Here is a 19,634-nt window from a genome sequence, read left to right as displayed (position 1 = left end):
GCCATGTCCTTTATGTTCTCCAGCAGGAACAAAGGAACAAAGATTCCAAGCATTGTTAAATGTTCTTCTCACGACAGCACTGGCGTTCTGCGGCCAAGGATGACATCTTCGACTTTGTGTTTGTCAGAAAACACAATCACACAAAAGCGACCCTAACCTTCACGACTAAAGATGGTGAACAGGTTTTTGTCCCCGCAACCGGTCCAAAAAAAGCACCCAGCACACTTCCCAGGGAAGCACCCCATCTGTCACTGTTGGTGAGCAGGTGTCCTTGCGAGGGCACTGTGCACACGTCAGCGTTGGTAAACATTTGTCTTTTTTTAATGATCATTTTCAGGGTTTGTGTTTCTTTTTGTTGGTGTGAGTGCGTGTCCTCCTGTTCCTTGGAGCTGCTTACAAAGTCATAATGTCAGCGCTTTATGGACAGGCAACTGGAGAATAGCTTGGCGCACCACTGTTGGCAGAGGAGCAGGTCCAGCCCGGTCCACCACTGCCCATGTCACACTGACACCAACAGCAGATCTGCTCTGACAAGCAGTCCAGCTGAGTAAAGAGCATCTCCCACGCACACCACAGCTGCAAGGCCACTGTGGTGAGCAGGCCGTCAGACCGGCAACACCCACAGACGCCAGGCACGAGGGTCACAGAGGGAGAAAAAAAAGCACAGCATCGATGCTGGCTTCAGAAATGACGCGCTGAGCGAAGGGGCTGGTGAGAGAGTGGGTATTCTCCCTTTGTGGTCCTTCAGAAGAGGAAGTTGATGTGATGGTGGCGGGTGGCACTGGTGTGACAACCTGCTCAGAGCAGCAAGGCATGGGGGAACAATGAGACGGGAGGAGGTTGGGGAAAGAGCGATGCCAGGCGGTCCGCACCGTTCCTACATCCCTGAGTCACAGCTAGCGTCTTAGCATGGGAGGAGGACGAGGTCAGTTTAGGCCTCAATAGAAAATGCACAGAGAGCATCATCCAGTCCTTACCTTAGCCCCAGGCTCTCGTGCTAACGACGATTCTTGCTTTCACTGAGAACAGTGGTAGGCCTGAGCGAACGTGTTTCTTTTTCATTACTTTTTTGCTGTGTGCATGTGAAAGTGGGTGTGTGTGTCTATTGGGTACTGTTTGTGAAAGTGAATAGGTGTGTGTGTGAGAGAGAGAATGTGTTTATTGCATGTATGTGTGTGTGTGTGTGTGTGTGTGTGTGCGTGTATGTGTGTATGTGTGTGTGTGTGTGTGTGTGAGCGCATAAATGCGTGTATGTATGTATGTGTGTGTGTGCGCATGCATGCGTGTGTGTGTGTGTGTACAGAGGGGGAGGCAAACTTCTCCAGCCGCTCATGCAGCAGGAATGCTAACGCTAATACCCCCTGACAGAGGACGCTCAGCCCAGACCTGACCTTTTAATGCTAAAAACTGCTTCCATCTCCTACCACCAGGAAGGAGGGAGAGGGCATAGTGGAGACCCAACCCAGTGTGCAGACTGGCCCAGCACTGGGGCACCCTCAGCTGCGTAGGGGCTGGGATGAGTCAGGGAAGGAGAAGATGCTCAGCTGATGATTTGAGGAGCGTGGAGAGTCGGAGACAAGAGGCAGTTTCCTCAGACTCGCTGTGCGTTGGGAGGCTAAGATGAGGCAGAAGCCACAGAGGTTCTGAGTTAACATGATGAAAAGCAGCACTTGCCTTCTGAAGAGCCAATATAATAATGTGAAAATCTGGGCGTGGGCCCTTCATGTACCTCTGGGAGAAGGCTAAGACTTCAGTGTTGAACTGAGTCTTGGAGCCACTCACTCTAATTCCTAGCCTTTGTGTGGACTTCATGCTGCCTGTGGTCTCCAGGGTCCATGACCTTCCCACCAGGCAGTAGACACCAACCTGGGAGTCTGTAGAGGAGCTGCTGTCCTGTCTACCTGCCCTTTCCTCATCCCGGGCCTCACAGATCAGAGAGGCAGTGCTTCAACTGGAACGTATCGACTTCCTGCCATGTTGTGAACTTTGCTGCATTCTCAGCAACAGTGCCTCTGTTGTTGTGAGCTGTCATAGTTGTTGCTTGTTATTTATATCCCCCTTTATTTCTCTTTTTATGATGCTCTCCCTAGCCTCTTCCATTTGGGACCTTCTTTAGCACAGTCCTCCTTCTCCCCACTCCCCACCCCCCACACACCCACCCCTCATACTCCTCCACCTCCCCTTCTCCTAACCTAAAACTCCTCCTTCTAACCCCTCTCCCCCACCCCCCTCATCCCCCTCCTCCTCCTCATCCCCATCCTCCTCTTCCTTCCCCTCCTCATCCCCCTCCTCCCCCCCCTCCCCTCCTCCTCCCCCCCCCCCCCCGTGTCAGTGAGAAGGCAGCAGCCCAGGTGGACGGTAGAGTGGTGAAGTGCTGCAGTGCGTCTGTGACTTCATCTGGAGATGACATGCGGTGCGCCAGGAGCCCACACTCCCACAGGCACCTTCGCCACCTCCGACTTCACGCATGCACACAACAAAGGAAACACATGAAAAAGAAAGAAAGAAAATGGAAAAGAAAAGGAGCTCCTGAAAACCGCGCTGCACGATCGGCCTCGTCTGGCCTCCTCATCCGGAGCATGCTGTTGTTGTGCAGAGATGTTGGCTGTGTGCCTCAGAATCAATAACCTATAAATGATGCATGAAATATTTAAGTGCCCCTTGCACCAATTGTGTTGGCAATTCACATTTATTCATGACATTCAGATCTGATTTGATCATGTAATTGGAAACCATTCCCCCGTTTAAGGCTCATTGCGTCTTCTGTCATCATCCACAGGAAACTGCATTCAAGTGACGTCGTTCTAACGCATGGCAGGCAGCCATATAGTCCTTACCTGACATGATTACTGCAAAACTTGGTGAACTGTGGCTGGTTGAGGTATATCAGCCTAGCATCCTCCTGGTCAGCTAATGAGATCTTCTCTGTGGTGTCCTCTGTCTTCTCATAGCCTGCACAGAAAACATGGAGATACACATCAGACAATATCCACCTTGAAGCAACGTCTCCCAGGCCAGATATGAATTGGAGACTGAAGGTAGATATACTCTCTGCATTCATATTGACTGATGCCTCAATCCATCTCAAATGAATCATCCCTGCAAGCTTTCTATTGGCTCTTTACTCTCAGTAACCCAGTAAAATGCCCAAGTCAGTACTTTACATTGATTTTCCAACAGTACTTTACATTGATTTTTTTTCTTTTAAATTGGGGATGAGGCTACACAGACAGACCAGCGGGATTAAAATTTTCGGACTTCTCAAAGGCACGAGTTAGTGCAAAACCGTCGTAAGGTCACAAAGAAAATGAGAGAAAGTATGACAAGTTTCGTCTAGACATGTCTAGGTGTCGAACACGAGGCTTGTGTGAGGGAAAAGACCTAGTCAAGGGCAAACGGCTCAGTGTGCTTTCACAGGGTGATCCATCCTGGGCAGGGCTCAGGTGGCATCGTAGTGTGTGTGTGTGTGTGTTTGTTTGGTGGAGGGTGTTCATGGTGTGTGTGTGTGTGTATGGGGTGTGTATGTGGTGACAGGAGCACTCAGACAGTGTTATTTCCAGGGCGTGCTCCAACACAGAGAGGGACTACACTGGGATCCATCTTACAGAGGATCAGCTACATCTCCTTAGCTGCTTAGCAACACTGGGCAAACACACAGATCCTCCACCACGCTCACAGGTGTGTGTGCAGGTGAGACTGCCTGCGAGGCCGTGTTTGCTGTAGGGCTTAATGCCTCCCTAGACAAACCAAAGGAAAAACAGTGCACTGACATCTGCTTTCTCCACAACCGGACACTGGAAGTGCATTAAAAAGTCAACAGCCAATCAAACAGGCTGACAAAGTGCCCGTTATATTCTTGCCAAGCTCAGATTACACTTTTCATTTCGAAAGAGCTCGGTGCCGGTTTTGCGTTGCTGCTGGGAAACCGTCCGTGATTAGAGACGGTATTTCCTGTCGAGAGAGTTTGGAATTTCCTGCTGCCAGTGGTAGCTTATCGTCGGTGTGATCGCTGTGGTGTCTGGTGTTTGCTGGGAGGTCAGGGCCGGAGACTGGCCTACGCTGGTTCTCAAAGGCCAAACAGGACAGGAACAGGGCAGAGGTAAGAGAGCCAGGAATCCTTCTAGAGACTAGCACAGAGAACGGAAACAGCCTTCTAAATATCCTCGCTGTCTAAAGGAAATCAATGTTCAAACACCGTTGCCTGGAAATAACCACAACAACAGACTCCTATCTCGTAGCCCACTTATAATAGGCCCTAATGCTCTTTAGCTGTGATTAGCAGCACTATAGCTCGGTCAGTCGGTTGGTCCGTGCGTGTGGTTCCTTCGTGCGGCTCACTGACGGGCAAAAGGAAGCGAGCTGCAGAACCTTCCTGTGTGGACCTCCAGCATGGCTCTCTGACCCCCAGCTGCTGTGACACCCTCCAGTGGCTCACAGAGTGGGGCGCTGCTCGGCCCCTCAGAGCTCCAACGTGTGGGCTGTTGGTTTGGTTTGGTTTTCTTACGGATTCCCAATATGTCAAACATGGGTAACCAGATGCCCACAGTTACTCCTTCTTCACGCCCTCGAACGTACACTCGGCCTTCAAATTTCCCTTTTGTTTTCAGATTATCTAATCAAGTATCTGTAGCCAAAACATGAGTCATGCGGGTATGTTGTGGATCCTAACATTCTCACTGAGGTAGTGAGGAGCGTCTCTGTGGAAGCGGATTCGTTACGAGCGGGTATCGCTTTCAGGTCATTACAAAAAACACGTTGCTGTCCACTGTCCAATATGCACACTCTTACACATCCACTCCAATAAGTCTCCTCTTCCTGACCAGCGCAGAGCTAAATTACCCACTGAATTCCAAATATATTATGTACCTCATTTGGCACTGTAGTCAACTGTAGTCCCGCTCTCACTTAAACTCTCCTTCTTTATTACTACGGCAAGAGATAAGATAAGCTATTGGCCCTGTCATCCGTACAGCGACCCCCAAGCATTCGTCATCCACAGCGTGGGATTTTAACTGCACATGAGGCCTGCACATGAGGCCTGGTAGAAAGGGAGGGCCGATTACGCGGAGGAAGGCGTCAACAGAGCAGAGTGCTTTAAGGATTAGCAGGTTGTCTCGGAGGTCCCGTCCCAGCCAGACAGAGATAAGGGGGGGGGGTTCCCCTGAACACGACCTGAGCTCCTCCACTCCGCACTCCAGCGGCTGACAGCAGGCAGCGGAGTGGAACCGACAGGGGCAGCTGGGCTCCCATGTGAGAGGAGCGGGACGGGGAGGAGCCGGGGAGGGGGGGAATCACACTAGCACCCACCCCCTCCCCCCCTCCCCCTCCCCCGCACCCCTCCCTCTCTGTAGACCCGTGGGCTGAAGGGGATGCAGCCCCAGGGTGAGAGGATGTACTGCCCCCTAGGTGAGGGGGGCCAAGTGCTGCCTGCTGTAGTGGCACTAAGCTGGCCACTTACCCCGGCGTTACAGTGTCAACCCACCCACAGCCCAGCGACGGACTGATTCAATGCTCAACATTACAAAGAGGATGAGGATTTCTACATGAAAATGTGGAAAACGTTGGGTTTAAGGCCTAAGGGTGAAGTGAGGTGAGTGATGTTAGTCATTTTCAGAGCTAGATTTGTTCCGAGGATTGCAGAGACCACAGCCCTACGCAGCTCAGTGTGACGTTGAAGATATTCCCAGACTCTCGGGTTCCCCTGTGTGTGTGTGTGTGTGTGTGTGTGTGTGTGTGTGTCCAATTGGTTGGGGGATCGGTTTTCCAGTCATGCGTTTGAGGTGGGGGCATCACTAGGGGAATGTAGCAACAACACTGAGCAGTGTGGCTGTAAATTGAATTCTGGAGATTAAATGTGTACCAGGAGGAAGGAGGAGAGGGGGCAGGGAGGAGGAGAGGGGGCAGGGAGGAGGTGACGGGGGACGCCAGCTAAAAACAACAACAACTACACCAACACCAACCCGCAGTGTCATGCGGCGCTGCAATCAAAGCCCTCAAGCTCCAGTTGCAATGCATCCACACGACCACCCCCCCCGCCCCCACCCCTCTCTCTCTCTCTATTTCCATCATCACCCCCCCCCCAGCCCCTTTCTTGGTCAGCTCTAGAGGAAATACACTGGAAGTCTGACACAGATATCAAAGCAAGTATCACCGCCCTTCTTCTTTCCCTCTTTCCGTCGTCCCTTCTCCCTCCCCCTCACACCCCGACCCGTGTCACGCTAACTTCCTCATCTTTAACGACACATCTTGTCACTTTTGTTACCCACATGGGCCGTTATTGAAGGGAGGGGATTAACAAAGAGAGTTCTGTCTCTCTCACTAACACTCTCTAGCCTCACATTTCTCTCTTGGCATGTGTCGGGGGCTTAAAATAACCCAACTCCCCCACCCCACCACCACCTCCATCCTCTGCAGTCCTCTGGTCACCGGGGGTCACACTGCTTGGCTATCCCTACCCAGTTACGCAACTGCCCACCCAGATAACAGGACAGGATGGGTGGCTTATTGGATTAGTGAGGAGTCGAGAGGGGGGTTCCAGGCAGTGACTGGGGCTTAGGGAGTGGTGCCTACTGCTTAAGTAGAGAAACTTGCTAGCATGATGCCGGTGATTATCCCATGTGCGTAGCAGTGAGGGATTTGTTGCCCGATATAGACACTAAGGCTGCAGTACATTCAGAGGTAAACTGACGGCCCACGAACATTCCTCCCTTCCAAGGAGAGAGCTCTTTACACAGGAATACTTGAAAAACGTTCTGTCTCCTGTTCAGGAACAGATGTTATTCCTGGTATAATAATGAGAAGGTTCACGCAGGCTTGGTAGAACTACCTTTGAGGAATGCCTCGATGAAATAACCAGCCTGCTCCTCAGCAGCGTGTGTAAGGAAAGCTGTGTTCGCTAAGGATCCCGGAAGGCCTCTTGAACTTCCTGATAAGGATTGCGTTTCGTTTAAGAAGATCCATCAAGTCGTCTTAGCGTCACAGGTAGGTCACCACAGGAGAATCACGGGACAGACAGCCGGCCGAGACCCAGTGACAGCGTGCGCTGGAAGTCAGGGAAATGACACTGACTCAAACTGAAGGGGCGACCTGCTGATTCAAATGACGCCGAGCTAGGTAAACGGGCGATACACCATGTATGAAAAGCCTGCAAGACATTCCCTGCGGCTACTTTGTCGCACAAATCGTGCTCGGCTGCATCTCAGAGGGGGGTATTCCAGAAAGCTTAAGGTTATGAGACTTACCCGGGCAAGTTAACTCCCCAGCTGACACCCAGCGTTGGAGCAACATTGCCAATAGGTTGCTGCACCAGTGTGAATCAGCTGGTGGGTTAACTCACCTGATTATGTTGCATCACCTGATTCTGGAATACCCCCCCCCCCCAGGTGAGAAGATCGATCAAACATCAACAAAACAGGCGCAAGTCACATGACGGTTGCACGTCAAACAGGCGTATAATATTTGCAAAACACCCATGTATTTCCCCACCAATAAAGTGTCAATGAGGAATAACGGCACATTGTCCAGGAGCTCACACATAAGAATACGTTGGCATAATTGATGAGTGCAGCATATGGCTGGAGGGATAGCGGGCGGAGAGATGGAGCTGAGCAGCAGTGATGGATGGAGCGTCTGTGCGCTGTGAGTGAACCCACACAGTGGGGGGGGCGGCGCTGGAGTAGACCAGGTGGTGCACTGCACCAGTACCGTCCGCTTGATGCTACGGCTAAACCTAACCTCTCCAGCTCTTCATCCAGTAAGTCTGACATCCAGGAGATGGAAATTAGAGTTTGAAGAGAACTTATATGTAGTCTGAAATATGAAACATCCAACAGTGCCAAAGTAGGACCTGAAGATGTGTAGATCAGTCAATATGTTAGTGTTGCTATATAAGCATACCGTTTGGAACACTGGGAGGTTGTAGTTCATGATGCATCAAGTCTGTTGATGTCTTTGGTCAGAATGGCGGGTCAGAAGGATCATCTCTTCTTCACTGAGACAGATTTAAAGCTTAGACAGGCCGATGTTCAGGTAAACCAACAAACCTTTCCGTTGACCCTTGGTTCTGTAATGTGGCTAAACAGTCATAACCTGAGATGAGACTAGGGATGTCCTCATCTGATCTCAAGGAATGGTATCTGGACCGATCAAGGCTATTTTTAAACTGATTGCTATCGGCTGTTGTGTTGCCATTTAGATAGCTTGCTGCAAAAAAATGTGGGTCCGCATAGAAACTCGTAATTCTTTTCTGCACCCAGCCAGACGAAACAATGCATATCAGGAGGCAATTTATTTTTCTTCCAGGAAGTCTCTAAAGGACGTTTGTAACATAAAAGTATCACATAGTGGAGCATAATAGCAAACACAGTTGTATAATTCCCAATAATAAGGAAGTCCCTGGCCCAAATTCAAAATGAGCATTCAGTCAGCATTCATCATCCCATCCTCCTGCCCCGTCAGGAGGGCCGAGTCTGGGAGGGGAGCTGTCCAGCATCAAAATATCCTTTCCCCACTTTCCCTTAAAGAGACTTTTACAGGGTTCATGTCCCCATTTCGTTTGCGCAGTCAAAGATCCAAAGACATTGTGTGGATAAGAGCTCAGACACATCTCACAGGAAGCTGCTCTTTCCCCAGAGGCAGCAGCTCTGTGTTAATTTCATTAACCGCAGGCAGGTCACGGCTCACTAGCACCCAGACACCCATAGAGACAGAGGGAGATGGAGGGAGAGGTGGACGGAGAACAAGGGTGGATGGCCGTCCTCCTCTCCTCCGCCTCACCTTTTCTCATCTGCCTCTTAATGGGTTTGAGTAAGTAAACTACCATGTACAACAGTGTAGCCCACTGTGTTGCCTACCTATAGTTTGGTTTGGCTCAGTGGATGGGCTGAGGGAGGGAGGGAGGGAGGGAGGGAGGGAGGGAGGGAGGGAGGGAGGGAGGGAGGGAGGGAGGGAGGGAGGGAGGGAGGGAGGGAGGGAGGGAGGGAGGGAGGGAGGGAGGGAGGGAGGGAAGGAGGGAGAGAGGGAAGGAGGGAGGGAGGGACCAGACCAACGGACAGAGGGAAGACCGGAAAGACCAGAAGTGGACGTCCTGCTCTGGGGGGGAAGCCTCAGGGGGAGGGATCAATGTGGGCAAGTGGCGTAATGAGTTTGGACGCCAGCCAGTTGTCAGGATTATTGCTTGTGTCAGCCAACAGACAGGAGGATGGAACAATGGGCACAAGAGGGCATAGGTTGGGGAGGGGGGGTGCCCACCAGGGACAGAACTGGAGCCCAGCACTGCCTGGCACTGGCAGGAGCCTCTCCCTTCCTCCCACTGTGTCCATCCCTCACGGCCCTCTCCTCAGACTGTGCTCTGTTGTACAAATACTCTGGAACCAACAGGCATGGGAAATCCTTTCTGCTTAGCTCCTGAGCTGAAATGTTTGAGGCTAAAGATGAAGGGGGGGGGGGAATAAGTGCAGTTCAGTCAGAAAACACCTGATCTTTTTACATGGCTGGCACACCGTCGCGTGTCAAGGCTGATGAAACAAACGCAAGGCTACTGTTACAAGTGAGAAAGCGACAGCAGCTTGCAAGTGACAGAAGACTATGAACAATATGCTAAAACCTGAGCTGGACTTCCTCCTATTACAGAAAAACAAGTTAATGAAGATCAACCACTAAACAGACATCAGTCAACAGGATAACTTCCTTCTTGTATGTCTGACAGGTTAGGGAATTGCCTCATAAACGTGAACACTTTTACTGTATGACACAGAAGAGATCTAAAACTAAATATAATAGTAAGGTTGAGTTGAGAGTTTGTCTCATGCATTTGGATTAATATTGTAGACAGTAATAGTAAGTCTACAGAAAAGTCTCTGTGGGTGCAGGTCAGTACATACAGCAGGTTAATTCCAGTCTGTAGATTTATGACAGGAATAGTCAGAAGAGTAATGTTTTGGCGTGGAGGGTGGGCAGGGCTGAGGGATTATTACTGCATGACTGTCACCAGTAGGAAGATGAAATGCATTTGGTGGCAGCATGATAGAAACAAGAGCGAGTTGATCCCAAAACGACCCCACGCCCTACCACGCCCCCCGCAGGTAAAAGAACCAATAAACACCTACATAACTAAAGCAATGGCGCATGGCTCGTTTCAGAGGTGAATAGCTATCAGTACACAACACCTCCCCTGACGTTCAACTGCCACAGTAAAGATAGAGGATGTTCCATTCTGCCTGTTTACCCTCTCCTGATCCAAACAGAGTCATCACAAATACTGTAGCATGCTGCAGTTTATGGCTTTTCCAGTCAATAGCCAAACCCTTATGACATCACTATCGCTTTCCGCCATTGATTCCAGGTAGGCCACCATGACGGGCATAGACATTGAAATAGTAGACATTTACATGTAATCAGTAGACACATAATTACTTTCAAATGTCACTCGACCCCTGGGGTTTCACTGGAGGTACCTAAACAGGTAGAAAGAGGATTATATATCCTAGAGAACAGGGCCCGAGCAGGGCCCAGTCTCCCCGCTCGAATGAAGCCGAGAGCCTCATGGGCAGATCGATAACAGCACACAGGAGGCATATGGTCTTGCCAGCTAGGCTCTCTGACCATTCATTCAACAAAGAGAGGAAAAACAGCTCTGGGCTACTGCCATTGATCTAACATGAACAGCGAAATGAGAACAGAGAGGAGACAGACAGTCACCACAATGAGATGTGCATCATAATGCAGATTGACACAGTGAAGAATCCACTGAAATGACTAAGCTCTGACAGATGTAGGAAATGAGGCCATTTCAAATTGCACACAACAATTCAGGATTTCTGTGTAGCTAGAGAGTCCATTTCGGAGTCATTTGCTTTGAGAGGCTCTCGTTAAAGCCAGGTCCTGACCCTGGGGTATCTGGTTTCTTGGTCCAGGGTCTATTGTGATCTGATCAGTTCCGAGGACCATGGCTTAGTGGCTTTGTGTTCTATACCCAGATCCACTGAAGCTGTTGTCCAATCAGCTCATGACAACCAGTGAAAAATGACCCATAATTCATCAAGGTGGATAAATATTTCAGTAGGCACAGAACATTCCAGGTCATCTATTCATATCCACCTACGTCTCTTTCCACAACCTCTACCCACAACCGTGAGGGAAGGCAACGGGCAACGTAACGGGTTCCATCAGTAAGTCGCTTAGCGGATCACAACACTGTAACTAGTGTTCACAACAAAAACAAGAGGCCAGTTGTGGAATTAAGAGCTGTCCTGTCTCTCCACGGGATGAGACAACAGAGGGTTGTTCCCTGAGCTGGTCTGTAACAAGCAGCTGGAGTCTGGGGGGTTGTGACACCAGGGGCTTAGCTTAGCGTGGGATCAGCAAGGAGGGAGACCTTTCCACTGCATAGGAGTTTATGAATGATGGAGTGGGGAGAGGCGTGCGGCATGCTACACATCTTTTAATAAAGGGGAAGGGCAGAAAATAGACTGTGTGAATGCCAGGCAGAGAGGCCCACCATTGTGTCACACGTCAATTCCTCACGGCTCCTTGTTCATAACAAGGCTCCAAAAGGATCGGAAGCATGCGAACAAAGGGTTTTATTGAACGTAAAAGACAGAGTTAGATCCAGGCATATTTAATCGCAGTGGAACAAAGACAATCTTTTTTCCTTTTTTTTCTCTTCACGTTCGAATACCGACTCGCTCACCGTTGTCGTGGCAACAAAGCCGTGTTCCCCTCGCTTGCCTCCTGCTAAATATTGAAGGCCTAAGATCTAGTCAGTTTGGGCACTAGAAGTGCCAAGGCCAAGCTTCATTATTATGAAACATAAGGACCTGCAGAAGCAGTTAAGATGAGCTCCTTGTCTAAAGGTTAAAAGCAGAAGCATCTTAAGATCTGGATTTAGATGTCAGACTCATTGAAATGAACAAAAGGTTTTCAGACTTGACTCCATATTGATACCACCTGAAATGCCAATGTGTCAATGTCCCGCTTCACAACTTCATATCTGTCAGTGCTCCTCACAAACACTTACCTTTCATTTGAAAAACACACGTAAGCACACACTCCAGGGAGACATGCATATGTGGCACTGCTTGTAAAATATTTAAGATTCATTCATAAATCATGCATTATCAGTTGAGACAAGCTTAACTTTCCTTATTTCCATAGCCACACATTTTATGAAGCTGTGTTAGAAAGTATTCTAATTAGTTTCCTAAAGCCATCATTAACACATAGAGACATCCTGCTCCAACAATGAATAATCTGAATGAAAGAGGCATGATAAGCCAGTGAGACACTGTCCGTGTGTGGCATGTTGAGAGGGTTGGGCCTACTACTGGGGGGTTTTACATTTGGTCATGAGCAGAGCTGACAGATCTTACACCTTTGTCAAACAACGCTACAGGTTGAACACAAATCACACTGTCAAGAACAATTAATAAACAACCTTATCAACCAAGGCTACACAGAAGCAGAAAGAAAAAAGGATATCATGAAGTGAAACAAGAACTGCTTTATCTTCAAGTCGTAACACCAGGTCGTAAAAAGCATTAGGCCACAGGGCCAAGGGCAAGGGTTTCAGCTTCCTGACCATTGATGGTGTTGCTTTCCCATGGAGTGCCTGTCGACGTCTCCATATCTGACCTTGCAGTCCTGCCATGACAGGATCATATTGACCATCTCCCAGCATGTGCCCACATTAGCCCTGCCCATATGCTGGCTTCTGTGCATCTGCAACACAGAAACAAACCCACGAAATCACCTGAATACTGTAGGTGCTCCCCCCCTCCCCCAAATAAAGAAAGCAATAGCCCGAGTCTCTGATACAGATTCTATAAATAATTCAGTGTTTCTGAGACAGAGCACATTATTGAGTTACAGAGCTAGGGTTTGGCCCAGCCCGTTATGAGAAATTGATATGTGTTGATTCCTTTCTGTGTGGGTTATGTTTGCCATGCAGCTAGTGGAATGGGCTCATAAATAAGCTTCATTCTGAACAAAAGCTTATTAACCATGACTTCAGGCTCACCTGAACAAAACCATTACCCTAGGGGTTGTATGACGACATTCCATTGATGGCAGTCCCTTGGAGACAGCTGATAAGAGAATGAGAGAGGAGGCTGCATGGGGGCTCCTTCATCAGCACGTGTGAGACTGTGGGCTTGTGCAGGCCCCCCTTCATCTTCCATTCTGATCAATAACTAGTGTTTCCTTGACTGCATGTGCCATCATGGAATGGAACTGCACGTGCACGTGTTGTCACACTGTCACACTGCCCCCCACCCACCCCCGCATCACAACAGCCCGCTGTCTACCCTGACTCTGGGACTCCAGGAGTCACCGGGCTGATATAAGGAGAAGAGAAGACGAGGGAAATGGATATTAGCTCGAGGCCAGTGATGGAAGGCAGGACATGAAGTGGAAAATAGAAAAAGGAGATGCCCTGTGGCGCGAGGCAGGGAGGAGTATAGGGGGGCACGGTGGGGCCTGGGGGGGGGGGGGGCCGGGGGGGGCTGGATAGGACACGCTGGCAGACCCAGAGAGGGGATTTAGTGGCACGTTGGGCTTTCGTAGAACATTATTATCAGCCGGTGATCCGCCAGGCACATGGGCAGCACTCAATCCAGTGAGAGAGGAAAACCCTGTTCCCCTGCTGTTACCAGTGGCCTAACCAGCTAAGCAAGGAAGGCACACAGAAGAGAACACACAGAAGAGAAGGGAGGGATCTCAGTTCCATCTAATACCTGTATCAGATAACAGAGGGCATGTATACTGCGTGTGTGTGTTTGAGAGAGAGAGAGAGAGAGAGAGAGAGAGAGAGAGAGAGAGAGAGAGAGAGAGAGAGAGAGAGAGAGAGAGAGAGAGAGAGGATATTTTCCATGAACCAATAGCATTACATTTCCTGTAACAAATCAAAAAATAGTGACAGACAATCAGATTCTCGGAAAAAGCAGCAGAACTAAACCATCCACTCGGATGCTTTAGTTCTGCTGCAAGGCAGGTCAGACCTGTACACTTCAGACCAGGCCACATGAGGAAACAACAAGGATCTTGGACGAGATCCATCCTGTCATCCCTTTGCCCTCATATGTTCATCAAGAATCACCTCCACCTTGACTATATATCTGAAGTGCATACAGGTGACATATTTGTAGGAAAGCACCCGCTACATCCCCAGACCTAGACAGAGCCATCTCCGAGGGTCTAGCTGGTATGACACAACCCGTCAGCGTCACATCAGATCCCAAACACATGCTGATGGCTTTTGACAGCACCTACGAAGCCTCCAGTTTCCCCAGATAAAGCTGTTTTGGCAACATGCATCTGGACAGGGTGAGGGCTGCGGTGAGGGCGGGACAGAGCGGCACGTGGGGGAGCAGACTGGGGAGCGTGCACGGAGTGACATGGTGGGATGGAGGACAGGCCATGGATGGATTAGGTGGTAAGCCTGGCAGAGGGGGCTGCCCTTTCTGGTGACATCCGCCTGATGGAGTGCTGTGATTAAAAAATCTAACTGACAGGGTGGGGTGGGTGTAAAGATGAGAGTGTGCGTGTTGTAGGAGATGAGGAACTGAACAATGTTACAACACAAGAGGGCAGGGACAAAAACATGTGCCACTGAGACAGGTCACTGGCCCCCCTGACACTGAACCTAAACAATTCCAATATTCCAAGAAGTGCTTGCGCAGAAAAATAGGATACTTTTCCCACAACACTAGGGAAGGTATAAGATATTGTTGGAACTACTGCCAAGTAGAAAGTGAAACGTTTGCTCTTTGTAACTGGACAAAGTAGGGTGGTAGTTGGGGGTTGGGGTGACAACACAAGCTAGGGCTGCATTATTCATGTATTCATTCTTGTGACTGCTGCAGCAGCAACGGTCAACAGGCCATGTTCTATCAGAATGCCATCTGTAATTCTTGGATTTATAATAATCTTGGAGGGTTCACGTTTCTTAAGGTGATGAGAAGGCTGCTTAAAACTTCTATGAGCAGCTGGAAGAAAAGCGATTCTTCAGACAGGCATGTTTTAGAAGAGTTTTTCTACACGAAAGTTTCCCTAAAATAATGACACTCCTCTGCGGTTCAGTAATAACAATAAACGTTGGTGTCAAGTATAACATCATGGGTGTTTAATTTGGGGAATGGTTGGTTTTCTACGCCGGTGCAGAAGAATGGAAACTGCGATCGAAATCAAATAGGCTGCAACTGGCCCCGGGCAGACGTCGAAACTTCCATCATAGCTTCGCCCTTCATCGTCAAACATTCAGCGGTTTTAAGTCAAACAGCAAGCCTACAAAGTGTAGTACAATATTGATAATGTCCCTTAAGTCAATCAAACGCATACTATGTGCCACCAACACAGCTGAGTATAACCGTGCACCGTTCCTGTGTTCATTCATTGACAAGCAACCTGTAGATTAAACGGATCTCCTTGGGTTTTCAATCTGCCTGACCTTTCTGATACAGGGCACATATATTATTGAATGTAACATGAGTGTGGATGTGAAGTGAAAGTAATAGGCAGGCTAGCTCCGTTTCAATTAGTGGATTTTTGGGGCCCTGACTCAAAACAAACGGCGGTGATGTTTATGAAAACATCAGTAATTCTACGGATCTGACCAGTTTTGTAATATTAGTGTAACCAATTACACAAAATAAAGTAAGCATCTTGCTCTTTCCTATTTTATTTGCATGACGTTAGTGGAGGTCAAAAACTGAGAATGAATGAGACAGTGGTTTTAAGCAAGCTACAGCAATTTCATTGCTAGGCATAGTTAGGTCTGAGACAAGATGACAGTTGGAACAGTAGCAAATGCACAAGCTTAAAAAAGCAAACGGGTAAAGTTGGTGAGCTCGCTAACATAGCTAGCTGGCTGCAACTGTCAACCTGGAACACAGCAAAAATGTACGTTTACATGTAGCTAGCCTGCTAGCTAGCTAATCTACTGCAGACTGCTGAGTACTTATTCAAGCACTGTCTGTCTTGCTGTAGATATTAACTCGGAGATGGAACTTAACATGAAGAAAGAAGATATTCTATCGGTGACCGCAATGGTTATTTTCCGTACTTGCGAAACCCGTGAGGTACTCACCCTCCGCACGAGAGCGAAGATCGGACATCGTTCTCTGCACCGGCGGCATCTCTCCACTGAGGCGCCTAGCGATGGCACCTGTCAAAGCGGCTTTATAATGCTCCTGTCTTGCCTCTTTTCTCCCGTCTAGGAATTTCTGGACCAAATTCTACATTCAACGAGATAACCTCTCTCAGGCGGACAGAAACCTAATATTTAACAACAAACGAGTTCATGAGATATACACATTCATTTTCTCACGACAAAACCAAGTCTTCACGACTTCATGGGCTCCTCTCGCATCTCTTTGCACATTGGCGCTCGTTCCATACAAATTACACGGACCGAAAGCGAATCTCACATGAACTGAGGGACGATTCACAATATAGAGTGTACCATTGGCAGAGTAGGGGTGGGAAGTTCACTTGAAAACAATAATCTGTTTGCTTCGTATCAAAATAACTGGTGGTGGTATTTAGTATTCTAAAAGTAAATATTAACATGTTAAATGTGAAGGTTTTAATTGGTCGTATAGATATGTGTTTTAAAAACGAAAGAAATGGTAAGGGTGTGTTACCCTGACTAGCTGATAATAAGCCAGTCCAGTGGAGGTTCCCCACTGCAGTTTGTTCGTCGCCTGAAGTGGTGGCGGTGGGGTCTTGGAAGAAAAATGACGACTCACTGTTTTTGTTATTTGTTACTGTTTGTATGTTAAGTGTTTAAATTGACTTATTTTATTTATAAATATACACTGTGCAATGCAGACCAGTCTGTACTGTAGGTTCACCAACTGGTCCCAAATTACACAATCTCGGCTGTTTTTACAAGGTTTTCTTGATTGTTTTTAGGATGCCAAATGGTGCTCTCTGAAAAGGCGATATTGAAAGAACCACCGATGCTTGTCATGCATTACTGAGAATAAAATCCGTAGTGCAATTACACTCTCCACCTCCCATTAAACCAGCACGAATAAGAATGATAGCAGCATCAGTATCCTATGTTATTATGTGATTATTGTCTAGAGAGATGCTTAGCAGTCTAATCCAGGATGACGTATAGACTAGTCTACAACTTAAACCCTTTGAGATGAAACCTCATCTAACCGTCTCCATCATACAAAATATTATAGATATCGACAGCCCTCACAATGCTTTGCAGTGAACAATGACATTATAGTCATTTATAATTTAATATAGACATTTGCATTATCTGCAAATGGAAAATGAGTTTTATGGAGTATTCTCTGTATTCTCTATTAAACCATGAAGCATGATCATATTCATTATTATTATATAAGCAGCGTACTGTATATGGTATACACAGTATACACATAGCTTCCTCCTGTTAACCCAATGATTTAAGGAAGCATGTTTGGGTGGGGGAAGATAAACTTAGCAGACCAGCATGCATCGCTTGAGGGCTGAGCAATGCAGCAAGTTTGAACAAATAGTAAAAATGAATAGGACTTGTGATACATTGGCATGAAACTGTGTATGTTTATCCCATATGGGTTCGTTACAATATCACCCAGACATATCTGCCTCTAAAGAAATGGGCTAATGCATGGTAATGAACTTAAAGGGAATAGTCATACTGAACATGCATGCACATCAAGTATAAGATCTCTTGGACATGCATATACATTTAGTACTTGAGCAGGCGTTAAAGAGCATTCTGGAGACAGTTCTCTTCCAAAGATTTTCTTTCTACCTAATTCAACATCAGCACGCAGCACGCCACCATGGGGATTTGGGTCTATGGCTCCTGAGGTTGCTTGGCAACAGTGACAAGAAGCCTGCCTCCTCGATTGTGTGTGCGGTGGTTTCATGTTTCAGTGCATATCAGTCAAAATAATGCCTCACCCACCCTCCTACTCCTCTTCTCCCTGTCAAAACAGTGTGAATTTATAAATCTGTGTGCTTTTTATCAATGTAATTATGGCTTAACAACAATGCCCATTAAATATGGCTACATCTTTAATCATATGAATGGGTTATCAAAATAAACAATTTAGATCAGAATATGTCATAAACAACAAAACAAACTTTAATTTGAAAAGGGATTTTGATTTAGAATACTTTTGATAAGGAACAACAAAAACAGATATTGATTCAATCACTTCTGACACAAGCACAAAGCTTTACAAATCCATTACAGAGGAAATATTTATATTTCCAGAATTCATATTTAATGTGAGGTAACATAAATAAAATGTTAATAATCTTGCAAATATTATATTAACAAAGGTCCATCATATTTGTTTTTTTTAGTAAAAACAAAAACTGATTACAGTTTTACAGAAAGCATCTACAGATATTCTTCACTTCCCCTGGAATATCACACAGTGGCCAAGTAGCTATCAGGGTCACAGTTTGTGTTCTGGATAAGACAGAGGCATGTGTATTTCCACAATCAGTCATGGGAACAGGGCCACTCACCAAATCAGTGGATAGCTGCGTGGCATGTGCCTTAAATCTATATCAGACTCAGAGGGTAAGGTCAAAGGTTGCTGATTACACATTTTTCTCTTCTTTGGCCATTAGGCAACTCAGAATGTTCCTGATCTACTATTTGATCTGAAAGCCATGTAGAGTAATTTGGCAGGGACAGATTAACCTACTGTCCAATACATCCTTAAGTTCAGTATAGTTCTTCACAGTCTTATCAGATCCTGTAACGCTGTAATCATTAGTGCACCGTCATGTTAAAGTAATGACAGGTGGGGCTACAGCAGAGAATGAGCACAGTCTTTCATCGAACAGTTTTGTTTCATTATAACTGCCTTCTCTTTTTGCAATGGGACCTGCAATTATTTTGCCTGGAGCTAGAGTCAATAGGTCGTTCGTTTGACAAATCAACAAGGCTGTTACTGACCTCAGGCCATGAAACCAAGGCATTTTACATCTAAACACACGAACCAAACCAAAGACAAAGTGCCTTTGCGTTATGATATATTGCACTTATCTGCATTCCTTCTAGGTAGCCAACCTCAACAAAATGTTTACTCAAACCCCTTTTATTTGCTTCACAATGATCAGTTATAGGTGTTTCAGTCTTTCATGTGCCATTATAACAGATTCATAATTTGTTGTAATGTTCTGTATTAAAAGGCATTGATTGGTGATGTAAAAGGCAGCCCAGCATCCTCTTTGGTACACGTCTTTCAGTTGCTGCTTTCTAATTTCACAGTCCTTCTCTTTCTCAGATAAGGACCTACCCTACATAGAAAGAGCTAGGCTGAACTAATGTATCCCAAATAAAAAAATACATAACCTGAAGATCATAAACCCAAAAGGACCTGAGAGGAAACATAGAATAAAATGTCATGGCACAGGAGCCATGACCTGCATTGCAGGATCCAATTGTGTTGGATTCACTCTCCTCCTGTCCTCTTGTTCATGTTCAGTGAGTGTCAATGACTTTCCTGTTGAGGGATATTGATCTCTGGTTCAGCCCCCAAGGCTTGGCTAAGAAGGGCTTGTGTCGATAAAGCCATCAGTCTTTGTCTCCAGCCCTGTGGGAGTGATTGGGCTACCTGGCAGTTCACAGGAAATTTAATTGTAGTCTGCCCCCT

The 19,634-nt window shown here is 47.2% G+C and overlaps 1 protein-coding gene across 5 annotated transcripts in view; it reads right to left on the bottom strand.

Moving 5' to 3' along the window:
• Positions 1–16,406, bottom strand: part of atp8a1 (ATPase phospholipid transporting 8A1) — an 85,707-nt gene extending 69,301 nt beyond the window's left edge. For all 5 annotated transcript variants that reach the window (XM_047022989.1, XM_047022997.1, XM_047022980.1 and 2 more), the window contains exons 1-2: positions 16,082–16,406; positions 2,838–2,952 (exon numbers count right to left, since the gene is read on the bottom strand). In XM_047022989.1, the coding sequence (XP_046878945.1) occupies positions 2,838–2,952; positions 16,082–16,130 (164 nt within the window). In that variant the 5' untranslated portion in view covers positions 16,131–16,406. The remainder of the gene's footprint in view (positions 1–2,837; positions 2,953–16,081) is intronic.
• Between the last annotated feature and the right edge of the window lie 3,228 nt (positions 16,407–19,634).

This window comes from Hypomesus transpacificus, chromosome 1 (assembly GCF_021917145.1).
Source record: "Hypomesus transpacificus isolate Combined female chromosome 1, fHypTra1, whole genome shotgun sequence".
NCBI classification, from domain to species: domain Eukaryota; kingdom Metazoa; phylum Chordata; class Actinopteri; order Osmeriformes; family Osmeridae; genus Hypomesus; species Hypomesus transpacificus.
The sequence above is the reverse complement of the archived record's forward strand: the minus strand, read 5'-3'. Positions and strand labels throughout refer to the sequence as shown.